Source organism: Solanum tuberosum, unplaced genomic scaffold (genome assembly GCF_000226075.1).
Source record: "Solanum tuberosum cultivar DM 1-3 516 R44 unplaced genomic scaffold, SolTub_3.0 scf00476, whole genome shotgun sequence".
NCBI lineage: Eukaryota > Viridiplantae > Streptophyta > Magnoliopsida > Solanales > Solanaceae > Solanum > Solanum tuberosum.
In genome coordinates, this window is record NW_006239409.1 from 298,355 (window position 1) to 315,602 (window position 17,248).

Below are 17,248 nucleotides of genomic sequence, written 5' to 3' on the forward strand. Positions count from 1 at the left end.
TTAATTATGAAGTGGATAAATTAAAAACCTAAGATTTTCAAGAAGTTCTACCTTTTTCAAAGTAATTAATCGAGGGTATAATAGGTAAAAATATTTTGTCCTTTCTTGATTTGTCAAAATGGACAAGTAATTAGGGACAATTAAAAAAAGAAAAGTGGACAAGTAATTAGGGACGGAGGGAGTATCTTCTTTCTCAATGTGGGTAAAAAGGACCAATCTCTTTGTGCCACACCAATTCTAAAAATGGAGTCCTATTTTAGTGTCTTTTTTCATTCTTCTTTTAACTTTTTTGTTCCATTGTATATAATATTAATAATCAGATTTATAATTCAAAAGGCATTTTAAATGGTAAATAAATCTTTGATATGTTTTTAATATATAAATTAAATAAGAATTCATTGTATGCTTGTCAGTTCTTATGCCCCTAACAGTTTTTTTGTGGTGAAGTCATTTACAAAATAGGATGCTTTTAAAAAAAAAAAAAAAAGACCTTATGAGTTGTGGAAAAATTATATATTAACTTGAAATATTAGAAAGTTGGAGGAATCTTGCGTATTTTATAAATACATGATCCTGCAATAGATCCATAATAAAGTAATATACTGAATTGTTTATTTCTCGGATATGTTGGTAATAGTGATGCATATAAATTTCTTGGTATGTTAGTAGTGATATGATTGAGTGTAATAATACCGTTGAAATAAAAAAACAATTGGTAGTGTTTTTTAAAAAAATAAGAGATAATATTTCTTATGTTCCTATTGTTCAAAGTGTAAATACTTCCAATGCTCATTGTCGTTCAAAATGATTTTGAAAATGAGAATTAAAGGAGGAGCAAAAGAACAATAAAAGATTATGGATTTTACATTTATCTTATTGATAATGATTCTATATATTTTCTAACACAATTTTTTCTCTTCGTACGCCTCTTATGAAACAAATTGTAAAAGCTAAAACAAATTATATTCTAAAAAATAATACTTAAGATTTATTGGTTCACCCGAAAAACTAAACGCATTTGTTGTAAATAATTACTATTTTTTAGAAGGAAGTATAATTTTGATGATTCCATTGATAGATATAAACCTAGATTCATTGTTGTTAAGAGTTTACTTAAATATATTAGCAATTGTATTTATTATGCAGCCAATACTATTATATAATGCTCGCAATAATGCAGCCACATATGATGTAATGATGCATATTATACATATAAACATATATTTCCTTTATTATCCCAAAAAAATAGAACAATTTACTTATAAACAATATTGATTATTTCAACACTTGTGCAAATAAATCTATATATTAAATGCAACTACACTAAGAAAAATTAGCGTTAAACATTACTAATATGTCAAAAACCAATAAGAAAGTCATAACTTATTGCAAATTAAGATCTTATGTCCATAGAATAAGCATACAAAAAAACTGAAAATATATATATTTTTTTAAAATTCACCTATTATCTTCAATTTTTTCTATACAAAAATTAAAATGTGATAAATTCATTGCATAAAAAAAAAGTATAATGTATACTGATGTTTCCTTCGATTTTTCAAAAAAAATAATCCATTTCTATACACATATAGTTGATTAGTAGTAATACATTTTCTATTTAATATATTTAAATCATGACTTTATCAAATCAGACCACACACGAATAATTTAATTTCAGTTGGATTTAATTTTTTAGTTTTATCTTAATTAACAACTGTCACGCAGATTTTTATTTTATTTTATTTTTTTCTCAAGGGTTTGGATAGAAATATATATAAACCAGTCTTTCAATATATATAGAGAGAAAATTTCACAGACAGAAATCAAAACCCAAAAACACTTCTTACACTTTCTCTCTTTTCACTGTTCGGAGGCCGCAATCTCTCCTGTCTCCTCCGACCCACCCGCCGATTACCGGTAAGAACCCTATTCTTCTTGCCGGTCGGGAAATTTCCTGGCTTACTTTACCAATTTCGGCTTTTTAAAACTTTTTTTGATTGACTAATTTGTGAGTAATTGTCTACTTTTTTGCCATGTTTTATTCCTTTTCTTTTAAATCTTGCTTTATGTGTATATTCCCTTCAGAATTGTTAGTTGATTGTGATGATATTATTGTTCTTTTGATTCCCAGTTTTAGGGTTAGGTAAATGGGTTTTCTACCGCCGTTAAGATCGCCTTATTTCCTGGGTTTTTGTTGAATCGAGCAAGATTGTGTCTTTTCTGATTTGGGTGTTGTGAAAGTTTCCTACCATCTAGAATATACATATTGCTTATAGAAAATGTTTGCTGTAACCGTTACCTCATCCTAAAGAAGTTTTTCGAAACTAAAATCGATTTAAATCTTATTTAAGATCAACAATGTCTTAAGAGAGATTGAGTGGATTATTAATTTAAAAGGAATTATTAAACAAATCGATTATAAATAATAATTAACGATTTCACATCTAAAAAAGCTAGAAAAATAGATTTTAAACAAAAGTATGTATAATGAAAAAATAAAAGTATTAGGGCCCTATCTTATATTTCGATTTAGTCCCCCAATCTTATTGAGTCGGCCTTAGAGCTCGTTCATATTGATGGTCTCAAACTTGGAAGTTAGAGGGTCAATCAGAAACAATCTCTCTACGTCACAAAAGTAGGTGTAAGGCTTTTAATCTTACCCTTCTCAGACTTTACTTATGGGATTACATTGAGTTTGTTTTGCTTTGTCATGTCTTCAACAAACTTTGGTATCACTCACCTGTGCCTCCATAGGGTCAAAGGAACTCAGGTTCCTCATAAACAGAACTCTTTGTGAAAAATATCCACAAATAAGGATATTAAAAATTCAAAGGACAGCACAAGAAATCTGCTTTTGATATCATCGCTTACTCGTCCACAATGCTAATCTGATCAAATGAATGAACAATGTCTACTTATACAAAAATTAGTCACATAATGTAACATTAGTGCTTATAATCAAATTATAACACAAACTTATCTTTTAAAACGACATCGTTGTACCTAAATATTCTTACAAAACAAGCGATCAACTACTCCTGTATCACATCTTCAGCATGAAGCTCTACATCTGTCTCATTCTTCAAAGACATAACACCTTTATCGCTAATCCCACAAGGCACAATATGCTTAAAGTAGTTTAAATCAGGGTCCATGTTGAATGCTAATCCATGAGATGTGATCCCAGGTGAAATTCTAACTCCAATCGCGCCAATCTTTCTGCCCTCAACCCAAACCCCAGTTTCGCATTTTTGTCCAGCCTGTGCTTTCACACCATACATAGATGCCAATTCAATCATGGTTAGCTCAAGCTTCTCAACGTACATTCTAGCCCCTAAACCAATATCTCTCAACGAAACAATGGGATATAAGATCGCTTGGTGAGGACCATGAAAAGTAATGTCACCTCCTCTATGCGTATAGTGAAGTTCTACCCCCATGGACTTGAGCTCGGAATTAGGAATGAGTAGATTATGAACTGTTTCCCTTTTGCCAACTATATATGTCGGTGGATGTTGTAGGGATAATAGGGTATTAATAATTTGTAAAGCTTTTCTATCAGATGCCAGCTTCTCTTGCAACTTCAGTGCCTCCAGGTAATTTACCGTGCCCATCTTCCAAACCTCACGACTGCGCCTCATTTGCCTGAACATCACGAAACAATCAATCATTCGTGTAAGTGAAGAATACTGAAACAAAATGACAAGCTCACAATATCAGATTTTGTGGCCGGAGCAGTTTCTCAGATCACAAACTTATCCCAAATGTTATACTCTACATTTTCTCAAAGTAAAGACAAAGATACGCCTTACGCGCATAGAAGAGTTTAAAACAAATCTGTCCATTAACGCCCTCCATTCTCACATTTGTTTTTTTCCGGGAAATGGATACATGATATTAGAAAGCAAATAAAATCACACAAGCAATCAAATGTGTCTCAAATTTTGCCTACATGAACCTCATTCATAGACTAATATTGCAATAAAACTTGTTCCATAATTTAAACAGAACTTATTCTAAATCATTAATCAATTAGGCTTCTTTAATCACACAAATCATCTTTCATCCCAAATTCACCTATTTAGCAAACCATTATTATTCCTTTTAAACTAGTCTTCATTCTAAACAAACAGATTGCCCATTCCATGAATCACAAAATCACATCGCCAAAATATCAAATCGAAAAGGAAACGAAAATGAACATAGAGTTGAAGAATTGGAACCTTACTTCTCTTTGCAATTTTGGCTATAAACAAAGAGCTCTGAGAACTCTGATTGAGAACAATACTCGGAGTGACCAATGACCTCAGATAGTACAACAAAGACTCTCACCAGGGATATATACATTTAAAATCCAATTTAAAAATTTGTCTTTGAATCTGATTATTCAATATAATGCCAAATCAAGATCTGGGGTTTTCCTTTTTTTCCTTCTGTTATTGGATAAAGTAATCAATTTCATAATTTAGTTTACAACAACAAGAAACACCCCTTTTACAACATACAACCCTATATGCTCAAAACTCAAAAGTTAAGGAAGCTAACAAAGCAAGATCTAGTTTTTTCCCCTTCATTTACCTACCATACATCAAATAGAAAATCCCCTTGAAAGCATGAGTGTTACATCAAAATATTCACCAAGAATGGATTTTTTCCCCATCACCCTTTTGGTGAAGCTATATTTGGCAATAAGGAAAAAAATTCAATACTTTTTCAATTCTTGATGAAAGAAGAGTAATTCAATACAGTTATTAAGAAAAAAGGAAACACTCGAATCAATTCAAAGAAAGAAAAGTAAGTTAGGAAATATATATAAAGATAAATAAGGTAGAGAGAGAACCTACAAGATTTTTCAGGGGAAGCTTTAATTCACTGCAAAATCTTATTTTCTGTTAATTTTCCACTCCATTTCTTTCCACCCTTTGCTTCTCACAGTTTTTCCATTAACAAGTTATTGGTTGGATTTTGAGTTTGTAATATGAATTATTGGGTAAATTGATAATCTATTAAAATTATAATAATTTATTATTTTTAGCCTTAGATAAATATTAAATATTAATTTCACTATCTTACTGATTGCTCACTTTTCCTTTTAACCTTCAGTTTTATTTTTTTTGAAATTGGTAAATTGTATTCATTCAACATTAAGGCTATGCTGGCCACCTCCAAAAAATTTACAAAAAAGAAAAGAGAGATACTTACAAAGAGCCTATAAAGTCCACTAGTTGGATTTCTTCTTCTATACTCTGTTCTTTACACCAAAAACCTAGTGAAGTAATAACTTTCCACTTAACCTTCAAAATAGAGGATTCTTTTCCTTCAAAGATCCTCTGGTTCCTCTCCTTCCAAATGGTCCGCCAAATGCAGGTTGGGACTGTCCTCCACCATTTTTTTTTGGCTTTTGCTTCCTCCTCTTCTGATCCAACAGCTAAGCAAATATGTAGTATGTTCATGTATGATCCAGTTGATTCCAGCAATCGAAGTGAACATAGCCCAAACTTGTGTCGTTACTTTGTAATGCATGAAAAGGTGTTTGTTGGTTTCTAGTGCCTCCTTTTTTGCAATGCCTCATGTGTCAAGCATGCTTTCCTAGCTACTAGCCAAGTGAAGCATTTCACTTTATTAGGAGCCACACTCTTCCATATAGTAATCCAAGGTCCAGTTGACCTGCCAGTAGCAACACTCAGTCCCCTTTTGTGTATACTTTGTTAATAGTGAGAATTCCATCTGTATTAGTGCCCGGGAAGTTTCCTATTAGTTTTAGAAAATCTACCACCCATGGTATTTCCCAATCATTTAGGGGTCTTCTGAAAGTCCGGTTCCACCCTTGAGGGGACCACATTTCTTGTATACTGCATCCAGTATTCAAGCTTATTTAGAACAGTTCAGGAAAAAGGGAGTGAAGTGTGCCATGACCACTCCAGTCCTCTTCTCAAAAAAGTATCTTGTCTCCCCTACCAACTCTAACTTTAGTGTTTAGCTTGAGAGTCATCCATAGATTCCTGATAGATTTCCAAACCCCAACCCCATATGTATTAGTCACTTTATTAGTGCACCACTGCCCCTCCGGACCATACTCATGAAGGATAATCTCCCTCCACAAGGACTGATTTTCTTGAGTAAATCTCCATAGCCATTTGATAAGTAAACTCTTATTATGAAGCTTTAAGTTCCTCACTCTTAGACCTCCAAAACTTGCTTTGCTGAACTGTGCTCCATTTTATCAGGTTGAAACTTTTCTCAATCTTGCTTCCTTGCCATAAGAAATCCCTCCTCAACTTGTCTAAGATTTCCACCACCTCACCGGGGATGGTAAATAAAGACATTACATATGTTGGCAGAGAATCTAGGACTGCATTGATCAAAACAACTCTACTCCCCAGGGAAAGGTATTGTGATTTCCAAAGAGCTAGTTTTTTTTTCTGTTTTCTCTATTATTCCATCCCATATATTCACAACTTTGTGATTAGCACCCAATGGCATTCCCAAATAATTTGTGGGCAGCTCCTCTATCCTGCACCTCAAAATATCTGCCAGAGACTGAATTTGTTGCACCTCTTTCACTGGAAAAATATTGTTTTTCCTCTAGTTAATCTTCAACCCAAAGCAAGCTTCAAAGATCACCAGTATCACCCTTTGGTAGCAAATTTGTTCTTGTTCAGCTTTGCAGAAAACCACAGTGTCATCGGCATATAATAAGTGAGTCACCTCCATGATTTCATTGTTTCTGTTCTTAATGTTGAAGCCTTTTATCCAGTTGTTTGTTGCAGCTTTTCATTAGACTGCCTAGCCCTTCCATAGCTATGATAAACAGGAAAGGGGGGGGACAAGGGATCCCTTTGTCTCAGAGTGGAGAACCTGGTAATATTTTTTTTGAAAATGGTAACGAAAGGAGAACCTGGTAATATTGATACAAAATTCTATCCACTTAGTCCACCTTCTCCCGAATCCCATTTGCCTGAGAGTGGTCAACAAGAAACTCCAGTTCAGGTGGTCAAAGGCCTTTTCAATATCTAATTTGCACATAACTCCAGGCACATCTCCTCTAATCCTGGTGTCGATGCATTCACTAGCAATACGAGCAACATCCATTAGTTGCCTCCATTTGATGAAAGCCATCTGGTGGTTGTTTACAACTCTGCTTATCACCCTCTTTAATCTCTCAGCCAACACCTTTGCTATGATTTTGTAGACCCTGGAGATTGGACTAATGGGTCTGAAATATCTTAGATCATTTGCTCCAACCTTCTTAGGAATCAAAGCTACAAAGGTGGCATTGAAGCTTTTCTCAAACTTGTGGTGAGGGTGAAATATGTGGAATGTCTGCATCAGTTCTTCTTTTATTGTTTCCCAGAAAGCTTGAAAGAAAGCCATGATATGGCCATCTGATCCATGTGCTTTTTCTGCAGCACATATCTTTATCCCTGCCAATACCTCTTCTTCCTCAAAACCTCTCTCAAGGTTGTTTCTTTCTTCTGTTGAAATGCCTTGTACTTCATAAAGATTCAAATAAGGTCTCCAATTTTCTGATTCTTTGTAGAGATCTTGATAAAAATCCACAATGGAGCCCTTGATAGCCACAAGATCACTAGATAGTTCTCCATTGATCAACAAGGAATCTATAGTGTTGAGTCTTTTACGTGCAGTGGCCATTCTGTGAAAAAACTTAGTGTTTTTATAACCACATTTTATCGACTGGACTCTGGATCTCTGCCTCCAAAATATTTCTTCATTCCTGGCCACTTTGTCGTATTCCATGGCTAAATGATTATGTTAATGGTGAGAGGCTTGCTTGTTCCTCACAATTATTTGTCACAGATATGTTTAGTATTAACTATTAAGTCTAAATAATTTGAAGGAACGGTATTTAATATTGAGGGTAAACATGAACAAATATTTTTGTTTTTTTTTGTATGTCAAAAGTGACGAGTACAATGAAAATTTTATTTTAAGAATAATTGACAAGTAAAAATAAACAGAGAAAGTAATAAAGAGACCATCAACTATGTTATATTAGAGATCGAGTTGTATTTAAATTCAATTAATCAAATAAAGAGATGTCTTTTAAGATTTTCAATAATTTTGAAAATGAAATTAGCGTTTCATACATGAATTGAAAAATATTTTCAATACCTCTCTCAAGAAATTGAATTCGTAAAGTGAAGTGGCAAAAAATATAGATATAGAAACAAATTGAGTAAGTAAATTAAATTATCTTTTAACTTTATAAATCAACAAATAAAATAAACATGTAATTTTTCTAATTAATGTGATAGGCAAATAAAAATTAATGGAGATATATTCGATATCAATAGAAGCTTCGTATGACACGTGGAGAGATAAGCGTGATCCCAAGGTGACCAGTGGTTACCACAAGATAATGTAATATTTTGTCCATGTGCTTATAGTCTATTTTGTTCGATTTGATTTTATATATTATTGATTTCGTTTATAAATATACTAAATTAATAAGATTATATTTATTAATTTTGATTTTCAATTTACTAATAAAAGATACTCATAAAATAAATATATGACTTCTTTAATAATTTAAAATGACAAAATAATTATATAACTTTATAGAGCTCATAAAATAGAAATAATAATAAGTAATAACTAACGTGAAAAGAGTTATACAAGTGCAACACAAAAAGAAATTAAAAGAAACAAAGTATAATGTGAAATTGCAAACTCAAAGTAACATATAGCGTGAAATTGAAGTTAAAAGGAAAAGTGAGCAATAAGTAAGATAGTGAATTTAATGTTTATCTAAGGCTAACAATAATAAATTATTGTAATTTTAATAGATTATCAATTTACCCAATAACTCATATTACAAACTCAAAATCCAACCAATAACCCAATAATGGAAAAACTGTGAGAAGCAAATGGTGGAAAGAAATGGAGTGGAAAATTAACAGAAAATAAGATTGAAAAATCTTGTAGGTTCTCTCTTTACCTTATTTATCTTTATATATATTTCCTTAACTTACTTTGTTTTCTTTGAATTGATTTGAGTGTTTCCCTTTTTCTTAAAATCCATTTTTGGTGAATATTTTGATGGAACACTCATATGCTTTCAAGGGGCTTTTCTGTTTGATGTATGGTAGGTCAATGAAGGAAAAAAAACAGATCTTGCTTTGTTAGCTTCCTTAACTTTTGAGTTTTGAGCATATAGGGTTGTATGTTGTAAAAGGGGTGTTTCTTGTTGTTGTAAACTAAATTATGAAATTGATTACTTTATCTAATAACAGAAGGAAAAAAAAGGAAAACCCCAAATCTTGATTTGGCATTACATTGAATAATCAGATTCAAAGACAAATTTTTAAATTGGATTTTAAATGTATATATCTCTGGTGTGAGTCTCTGTTGAGAATAATGAGTACTATTTGAGGTCATTGGTCACTCCGAGTGTGTTCTCAATCAGAGTTCTCAGAGCTCTCTGTTTATAGCCAAAATTGCAAAGAGAAGTGGGCTCCAATTCTTCAATTCTATGTTCATTTTCGTTTCCTTTACGATTTGATATGCTGGCGATGTGATTCTGTGATTCATGGAATGGACAATCTGTTTGTTTAGAATGAAGACTAGTTAAAAGGAATAATAATGGTTTGCTAAATAGGTGAATTTGGGATGAAAGATGATTTGTGTGATTAAAGAAGCCTAATTGATTAATGATTTAGAATAAGTTTTGTTTAAATTATGGAACAAGTTTTATTGCAATATTAGTCTATTGAATGAGGTTCAGGTAGGCAAAATTTGAGACACATTTGATTGCTTGTGTGATTTTATTTACTTTCTAATATATGTATCCATTTCCCGGAAGAAAACAAATGTGAGAATGGAGGCCGTTTGTGGACAAGACCTCGAGACATCAGGTGAAGCATATAATAAGCTAGTTTAGGTAGTGTAAGTTTTCTTTATCGAACTTCTTTTATTTTGGATTGTAATAGTTCAGATTTGTTTTAAACTCTTCTATGCGCGTATCTTTGTCTTTACTTTGAGAAAATGTAGAGTATAACATTTGGGATAAGTTTGTGACCTGAGAAACTGCTCCGGCCACCAAATCTGATATCGTGATCTTGTCATTTTGTTTCAGTATTCTTCACTTACACGAATGATTGATTGTTTCGTAATGTTCAGGCAAATGAGGCGCAACCTTGAGGTTTGGAAGATGGGCACGATAAATTACCTGGAGGCATTAAAGCTGCAAGAGAAGTTGGCATCTAATAGAAAAGCTCTAAAAATTACTGATACCCTATTATCTCTACAACATCCACCGACGTATACAGTTGGCAAAAGGGAAACAATTCATAATCTACTCATTCCTGATACCGAGCTCAAGTCCATAGGGGTGGAACTTCACTATACGCAAAGAGGAGGTGACATTACTTTTCATGGTCCTCACCAAGCGATCTTATATCCCATTGTTTCGTTGAGAGATATTGGTTTAGGGGCTAGAATGTACGTTGAGAAGCTTGAGCTAACCATGATTGAATTGGCATCTATGTATGGTGTGAAAGCACAGGCTGGACAAAAATGCGAAACTGGGGTTTGGGTTGAGGACAGAAAGATTGGCGCGATTGGAGTTAGAATTTCATCTGGCATCACATCTCATGGATTAGCATTCAACATGGACCCTGATTTAAACTACTTTAAGCATATTGTGCCTTGTGGGATTGTCGATAAAGGTGTTACGTCTTTGAAGAATGAGACATATGTAGAGCTTCCTGCTGAAGATGTGATACAAGAGCAGTTGATCGCTTGTTTTGTAAGAATATTTGGGTACAACGATGTCGTTTTAAAAGATAAGTCTGTGTTATAATTTGGTTATAAGCACTATTGTTAACATATGCTGATACATTATGTGACTAATTTTTGTATAAGTAGACATTGTTTATTCATTTGATCAGATTAGCATTGTGGACGAGTAAGCTATGATATCAAAAGCAGATTTCTTGTGTTGTCCTTTGAATTTTTGATATCCTTATTTGTGGATATTTTTCACAGAGAGTTCTGTTTATGAGGAACCTGAGTTCCTTTGACTCTATGGAGGCACAAGTGAGTGATACCAAAGTTTGTTGAGGACATGACAAAGCAAAACAAACTCAATGTAATCCCATAAGCAAAGTCTGGGGAGGGTAAGATTAAAAGCCTTACACCTACTTTTGTGATGTAGAGAGATTGTTTCTGATTGACCCTCTAACTTCCAAGTTTGAGACCATCAATATGAACGAGCTCTAAGGCCGACTCAATAAGATTGGGGGACTAAATCGAAATATAAGAGAGGGCCCTAATACTTTTATTTTTCATTATACATACTTTTGTTCAAAATTTATTTTTCTAGCTTTTTTAGATGTGAAATTGTTAGTTACTATTTATAATCGATTTGTTTAATAATTCCTTTTAAATTAATAATCCACTCAATCTCTCTTAATACATTGTTGATCTTAAATAAGATTTAAATCGATTTTGTTTCGAAAAACTTTTTTAGGATGAGGTAACGGTTACAATAACTGCAAACATTTTCTACCCACTTGACTCCGTAATGACATGTCTAGATAGTTCTCTAAGCTTCCTCTGTTTGTTTACTGATACATAACATTTTATTGTTTAGATAAGAGCATACACTTTGCTAACTAAGGTTTGAATTCTAGTGCATTTTAAATACGATATTCACTCCGACTGCAGTATGGATGTAGCAACCTTTGTACCCAGACTAGCTGTGGCAACTTCTAATGATTCACATAGCCCTTGAAATCTTGGGCATTGAAGTCTCGTTGTATCAATATGTGGGAATAAGCCTGATCCAACAGGTCCACTGAATCCTTCTCTGTTCAACTGCCTTGTGATTTCCTTTCCCAGGAAGAGTTTGAAACACAAAGCTTAGAGCTCTGAAACTTATATACATGAAAGTCTCATACCTACCATCTCGAGATACACTGCTAGCTTTAAAATTTGCTTCAAATCTGAAATATCTGCTTATGAGTATTACTCTGACTGATCATGCATGAGCAAGTAGCTCCTAAGTCAAGTGCTGTTAAATAACGCAGATTTGAGTTGAGAATTGTGTATAACTAAATTTACATGGTCGTCAAAATATAGAAGCATATTGCTTTGGGTGATCTGTGTGAAGCTTAGTAGTTCCTATGAATTATGATTAGTGCTATCAACACAAAATTGATCTAAAACTTCCAAGTTCCATATGATGAACCTCAGTTGAATGATTTTTTGGGAGTAATTTTTATTCGTGAATTGTTTACTTGTGAAAGCGGGAAAAGAAAGTCCTTTTGTCTGAAAACTCCTCTAATTTAAAGATACTTGTTGAATACCCACTTTAAATACTAAATCAATGTTGGTAGTGTGCTGATTGAACACATTTTGGTGTAATGATGGTTGAAATGGAAGATAAAAGAAAATCAAAGTCCAGGGTCTCTCGTCAGTTTCTTTGGGCAGTTGATAGAGTACTGACATGTTATGAAACTATTCTTCTTTTCGCAGCTTGTCCAAATAGTATCCTTTACAGCCCATTACATTGACTTAGAATTAGAAGGCCTAACCTCTTGTTCCTCACAATTCTGATTTCACACTATTGGATTGTCAAAAAAATACTGGCAGATGAAGACTTCTATATTTTCTCTTTTATTTTCTGAAATATTAGAGCAAAAAGATTTCAAGTATAATTTTAACCAACATTTTACGCTGACTGCACTTTCTGGTTTTGCTACAAAATTTTGAACTGAGTTTATGTGGTAAGTTCCCTTTCAGCTCTCTTGGATGAGTTAGACTTGAACTCTTGGGTTCTAGTGCCGATCTCCTTCTCTTCTAGTTATCACGGGTTGCTAAGTAAGGAAAAGGAAAGTACCAAGAGTTACACTTGAACCCCTGGGCCCTAGTGCTTATCTGTTTATCCTTTGTTGCTAAGAGAGGGAAAGGAATGTACAGATGATAATCATTTACACTTTATATGTGTGGTTAGTCAGCAAGCAATGAAAACTGTCTTACATGAAAGACTTGACTCTAAGTTTAATCCCAGAAAAATATTTTGATAACTTGAAAGCAAATAGTTTGTGTTTTAAACTCCATTTCCTTTCACATAGACAAATGCAAGAACATGATTTTTGATTTCCTTTTCTTTTGTTCACATCAAATTTCTCAAGAAATATATTTTCAGGTAACTTTCTTGACATCCCAACACGAGAGAAGTTAATCTTTTCCTTTTAATTACTGCTTATTCTAAATTTTTAGGAGTGGTCAATGCAAAATTTAGATCGTACAGAAACACTACATATTATATTGAAGACATCCCTAATATCTCACTTTCAGATAAATATACCTAAAACATCACTGTGACTTGCAACTTATAAGCTAACCCGACAAGAAATTTCACTTATAGTTACGGCCGCCATTCAGCCGGGCTTCGGTCGCCGGCTCCCCTGTCATCACATCACCAACTTCCTTGACCTTCTGGATGTCTTTAGAGTTTAGTAGGAAGTGTACGGTTTTCACTGTTTATTTGAGATGGATTCTTAATGGTGCCATCTGTCAATAGCCAACGTTATATCCTTGTGTTAGGAGTAAATATGTTTTATACTCTTCTTCTGCATTTTTCATCAACCTCTATTGACTTCTCAAATCTTCGGACCACTAACAGTCACCAGCTGCCACATGAACTCATACCCTTTTCTTACTTCCATCTGTGCTTATTATGTCTATGATTTTATGTCTCGGGCTTACAGGATTGAGTTAGCATCTTCAATTGGAACCACTCTAATCTTCTTTCTCTGCTTAGTTAAAAAACCTTCCCCTTCTTATAGGTGTTAAAAAATCTTCCACCTCACATAAGTGACATATGATTTGATCACTGAAAGTCTATTATTCTTTTGCAAATCTGGAAGCTTTACTTTAGCATTTCATAATCATACACAATATGAATTAGAATGAGGGGCAACCAGTTGGCTTTATCCAACAACAACAACATACCCAGTGTAATCCCACAGGTGGTGGGATCCGAGGAGGGTTGAGTGTACTCAAACTTTACCCCTACCTCGTGGAGGTAGAGAAATTGTATTTGAAAGACCCTCGACTCAAGTAATGTATATCAAAGTTGTTTGAAGAGAAAAATCCAAAAGTAATGAGGACATAGCAAACAATAGGGAAAACACTACATAGCATTCAGAAAACAAGGAACAGTAACAACAATCAAATAATGTGATAACCGAAGCATAGGAAACAACAGGTAGTAACAAAAATAATCTGTTTCATTTGTTTGTGAATTTCTTGTGAGTGAGACAGTAATGAATCATGAACAATACAGCTTGGAGAGGGCATCATTATATTTGGTTGAATCTATTAATAATGGTGGTTAGTTTGGAGTGATGCAATAGCCCTTGACTTTGGTATCTTGCATCTAGCACCTTTATGTTGTCTAATTTTGTGCTTTGGCTACTTCCTTAAATTGCTGAAACAGTTGCAGTTGCTGCACTTTACTTTGAGGTGCAAAGAAGTTCTTGATCCGAAGCCAAAAAGGAGGAACTTCGCAGGCAAGAGCTGGAGGTAGTCTCTCGAATTCTTCGGTTACTTGTTTGGTCTTGACAAACTCTTTCATATCACCCAAAACCAAAAACACTGAACATTCCTAAAAGTATATGTTTGTTCCTGTGATGTTATCTCAGTAAACATCTACCTTTGCATCTCTTTCTCAAGTTTATGGTTACTGACTAAAATTCTTAAGAGCTAACTCTTGAGGTTGAGTTGACAAGGTCCATTTTTTAAGTATTCTTATTATTACTTATAAATATTATTATTATTATTATAAATTAGGTTATGGTTACTTATTCTATCTCAATGTAATTTCATGGAATGGGCCCAGTAAAGCGAGCACTTTCTGGATAACATAACGGAGCAATTTTGTGCCACTTCCATCATTGCTCTTGCATACTTCTCTTAGAGAAGATAGGTGGATGCACCAAGTATCCCTTTAATTACATATCATTTCTATTACCAAACCTGAAAATGCACCCTGATTTACCTGGCTCTTTGTAGCAGCAGAAGGAACTGTTGTAATTTGCTAATTTGAATTTTATTGATTCTGGTGTTAAACAATTATGTTCTATTACATCATGAGTTGAGATCAAAAACCCCTATTAGCTCTTATAATGAACTGAAATTCATCCTTCTTGAAATTTGTTTGAGCTATATTTGAGATCCTTGTGTTTTTTCTCAGCAAATGAGGGAAAGAGATGACTCATTGTCACGAGAGGTGGAGAGCCTGAAAAGCAAAATTCAAGAGCTTGAACAGTTGGCAAGGGACGAGGACTAGCTGGAGTGTTCAATTTCAGACCTTCTCAAGTTGAAGAAGGCAAGGTACCAACACCAGCATGATCTTTTGTGTGATGTTTTTGGCAGCAAAATGATCAGATATTTTCTCATTCTTTGGAGCCAAGAATCATATGCCTTCTGTAAACCAGAAGCCTAGGCTCCTTGCTGAAAATGAAGTTGAATCTTTTGAAAATTTCCATTGATGTGATCAATATTGTGAGTTCCATAGCCTGAGTTTTTGGTGTTTCCTCCTTTGATTTATGGTACTATACTGATTTTACATATGTCTAACACCACATGCTTTTAAGAGACTTGTGTACTTAGCATCATAGGGTGCTAAATAGTGAAATGTTGTTCAGCCATGTTCTAATGCTCAATACTGGTGAAGTGACATTATGACCAGATGCCCCTTACCAGCAAAAGTTATATATAAATACAAATGTAACACCAATATTTATACTTTTGCACGTTTATATGAATGGGAGGCATCATGAATTGACTACAGCCCATAGGGAATCTTGAATATGGATAGTGGGGGTGTGCCCTTTATGCCTTCCTTGCCTTGTTGTTTCTCTCTTTTTACTTACCCACCAAAAGGGACCTTTTTTGCTGATGGATCTGAATTTTGCTCACAAAGGCTTTCTATCTTCTTTCTCAATTTGGGTAAAAAGGACCAATCTCTTTGTGCCACCTCAATTCTAAAAATGGAGTCCTCTTTTAGTGTTTCTTTTTTCATTCTTCTTTAACTTTTTGGTCCACTGCAATACATATTAATAATCAGATTCATAATTCAAAAGGAATTTTTAAAGGGTAAATAAATCTTTGATATGTTTTTAATGTATAAATTCAAAGTAAAATAAGAAGTCAATGTATGCTTGTCAGTTCTTATGCTCCTAACAGTTTTTTTTTGTGGTGAAGTCCATTTTATTTAGTCATTTACAAAATAGGATGCTTTATTTTTTTAAAAAATAAATAGAAAAAACCTTATGAGTTGTGGAAAAATTATATATTAACTTGAAATATTAGAAAGTTGGAGGAGTCTTGCGTATTTTATAAATACATGATCCTGCAATAAATCCATAATAAAGTAATATATTGAATTGTTTATTTCTCGGATATGTTGATGCATATAAATTTCTTGTTATGTTAGTAGTGATATGATTGAGCGTAATAATACAGTTGAAATAAAAAAACAATTGATAATATTTTTTAAAATAAGAGATAATATTTCCTGTGTTCCTATTATTCAAAGTGAAAATACTTCTAACGCTCATTGTTGTACAAAATGATTTTGAAAATGAGAATTTAAGGAGGAGTAAAAGAACATTTATCTTATTGATATTGATTCTATATGTTTTCTAACACAATTTTTTCTCTTCGCACGCCTCTTATAAAGAAATCATAAAAGCTAAAACAAATTATATTCTATAAAATAATACTTAAGATTTATTGGTTTACCCGAACAACTAAATTCATTAGTGGTAAATAATTACTTTTTAAATGGTAGTATAGCTTTGATGGTTCCACTGATAGATATAAACCTAGATTCATTAACTACGATTCATATGTATTATAGAGTCGGTACTACTATTATCTAATGCTTACAACAATGCAGCCACATATGATATAATGATGCATATTATATATAAATAAAACAATATTAATTATTTCGACACTTATGCAAAGAAATCTATATGTTAAATGCAACTACACTAAAGAAAAATTAGAGTTAAACATTACAATTTACAAGGGTGTCAAAAACCAATAAGAAAGTCATAACTTATTGCAAATTAAGATCTTATGTCCAAAAAATAAGCATGCAAAAAACTGAAAATATATATTTTTTTAAAATACCTATTATCTTCAATTTTTTATATACAAAAATTAAAATGTGATAAATTCATTGCATAAAAAAAAAAGTATAATGTAT

General features: G+C 33.1%; 2 protein-coding genes across 6 annotated transcripts; one reads left to right on the forward strand and one right to left on the reverse strand.

Moving 5' to 3' along the window:
• Nucleotides 1–1,806: 1,806 nt before the first annotated feature.
• On the forward strand, nt 1,807–15,817 carry LOC102584818 (octanoyltransferase-like). Of its 5 annotated transcripts, XM_015303880.1 has the most exons (5): nt 1,812–1,917; nt 6,228–6,389; nt 10,141–11,138; nt 14,468–14,553; nt 15,224–15,817. In XM_015303880.1, the coding sequence occupies exons 2-3, from the start codon at nt 6,310–6,312 to the stop codon at nt 10,820–10,822; spliced, it is 762 nt and encodes a 253-aa protein (XP_015159366.1). In that variant the 5' UTR covers nt 1,812–1,917; nt 6,228–6,309; the 3' UTR covers nt 10,823–11,138; nt 14,468–14,553; nt 15,224–15,817. The 5 variants fall into 5 exon arrangements, with proteins under 5 accessions (XP_015159367.1, XP_015159366.1, XP_015159365.1 ...); XM_015303879.1 differs by having other exon boundaries at nt 10,141–14,553; XM_015303882.1 differs by lacking the exon at nt 6,228–6,389 and adding an exon at nt 9,824–9,901 and having other exon boundaries at nt 10,141–14,553.
• On the reverse strand, nt 2,637–4,681 carry LOC102588002 (octanoyltransferase-like). The gene has a single exon (XM_015303884.1). It carries the CDS (start codon nt 3,669–3,671, stop codon nt 3,033–3,035), a length of 639 nt encoding a protein of 212 aa, XP_015159370.1. The 5' UTR covers nt 3,672–4,681; the 3' UTR covers nt 2,637–3,032.
• Nucleotides 15,818–17,248: the final 1,431 nt, after the last annotated feature.

Excerpts from the sequence above, each read along its gene's own strand:
- LOC102588002 (XM_015303884.1), bottom strand. The coding sequence starts at position 3,671 with ATGATTGATTGTTTCGTGATGTTCAGGCAAATGAGGCGCAGTCGTGAG.
- LOC102584818 (XM_015303879.1), top strand. The coding sequence starts at position 6,310 with ATGGTAAATAAAGACATTACATATGTTGGCAGAGAATCTAGGACTGCA. Across the intron at positions 6,390-10,140 it reads ACTCTACTCCCCAGGGAAAG|GCAAATGAGGCGCAACCTTG; the intron begins GTATTGTGATTT and ends CGTAATGTTCAG.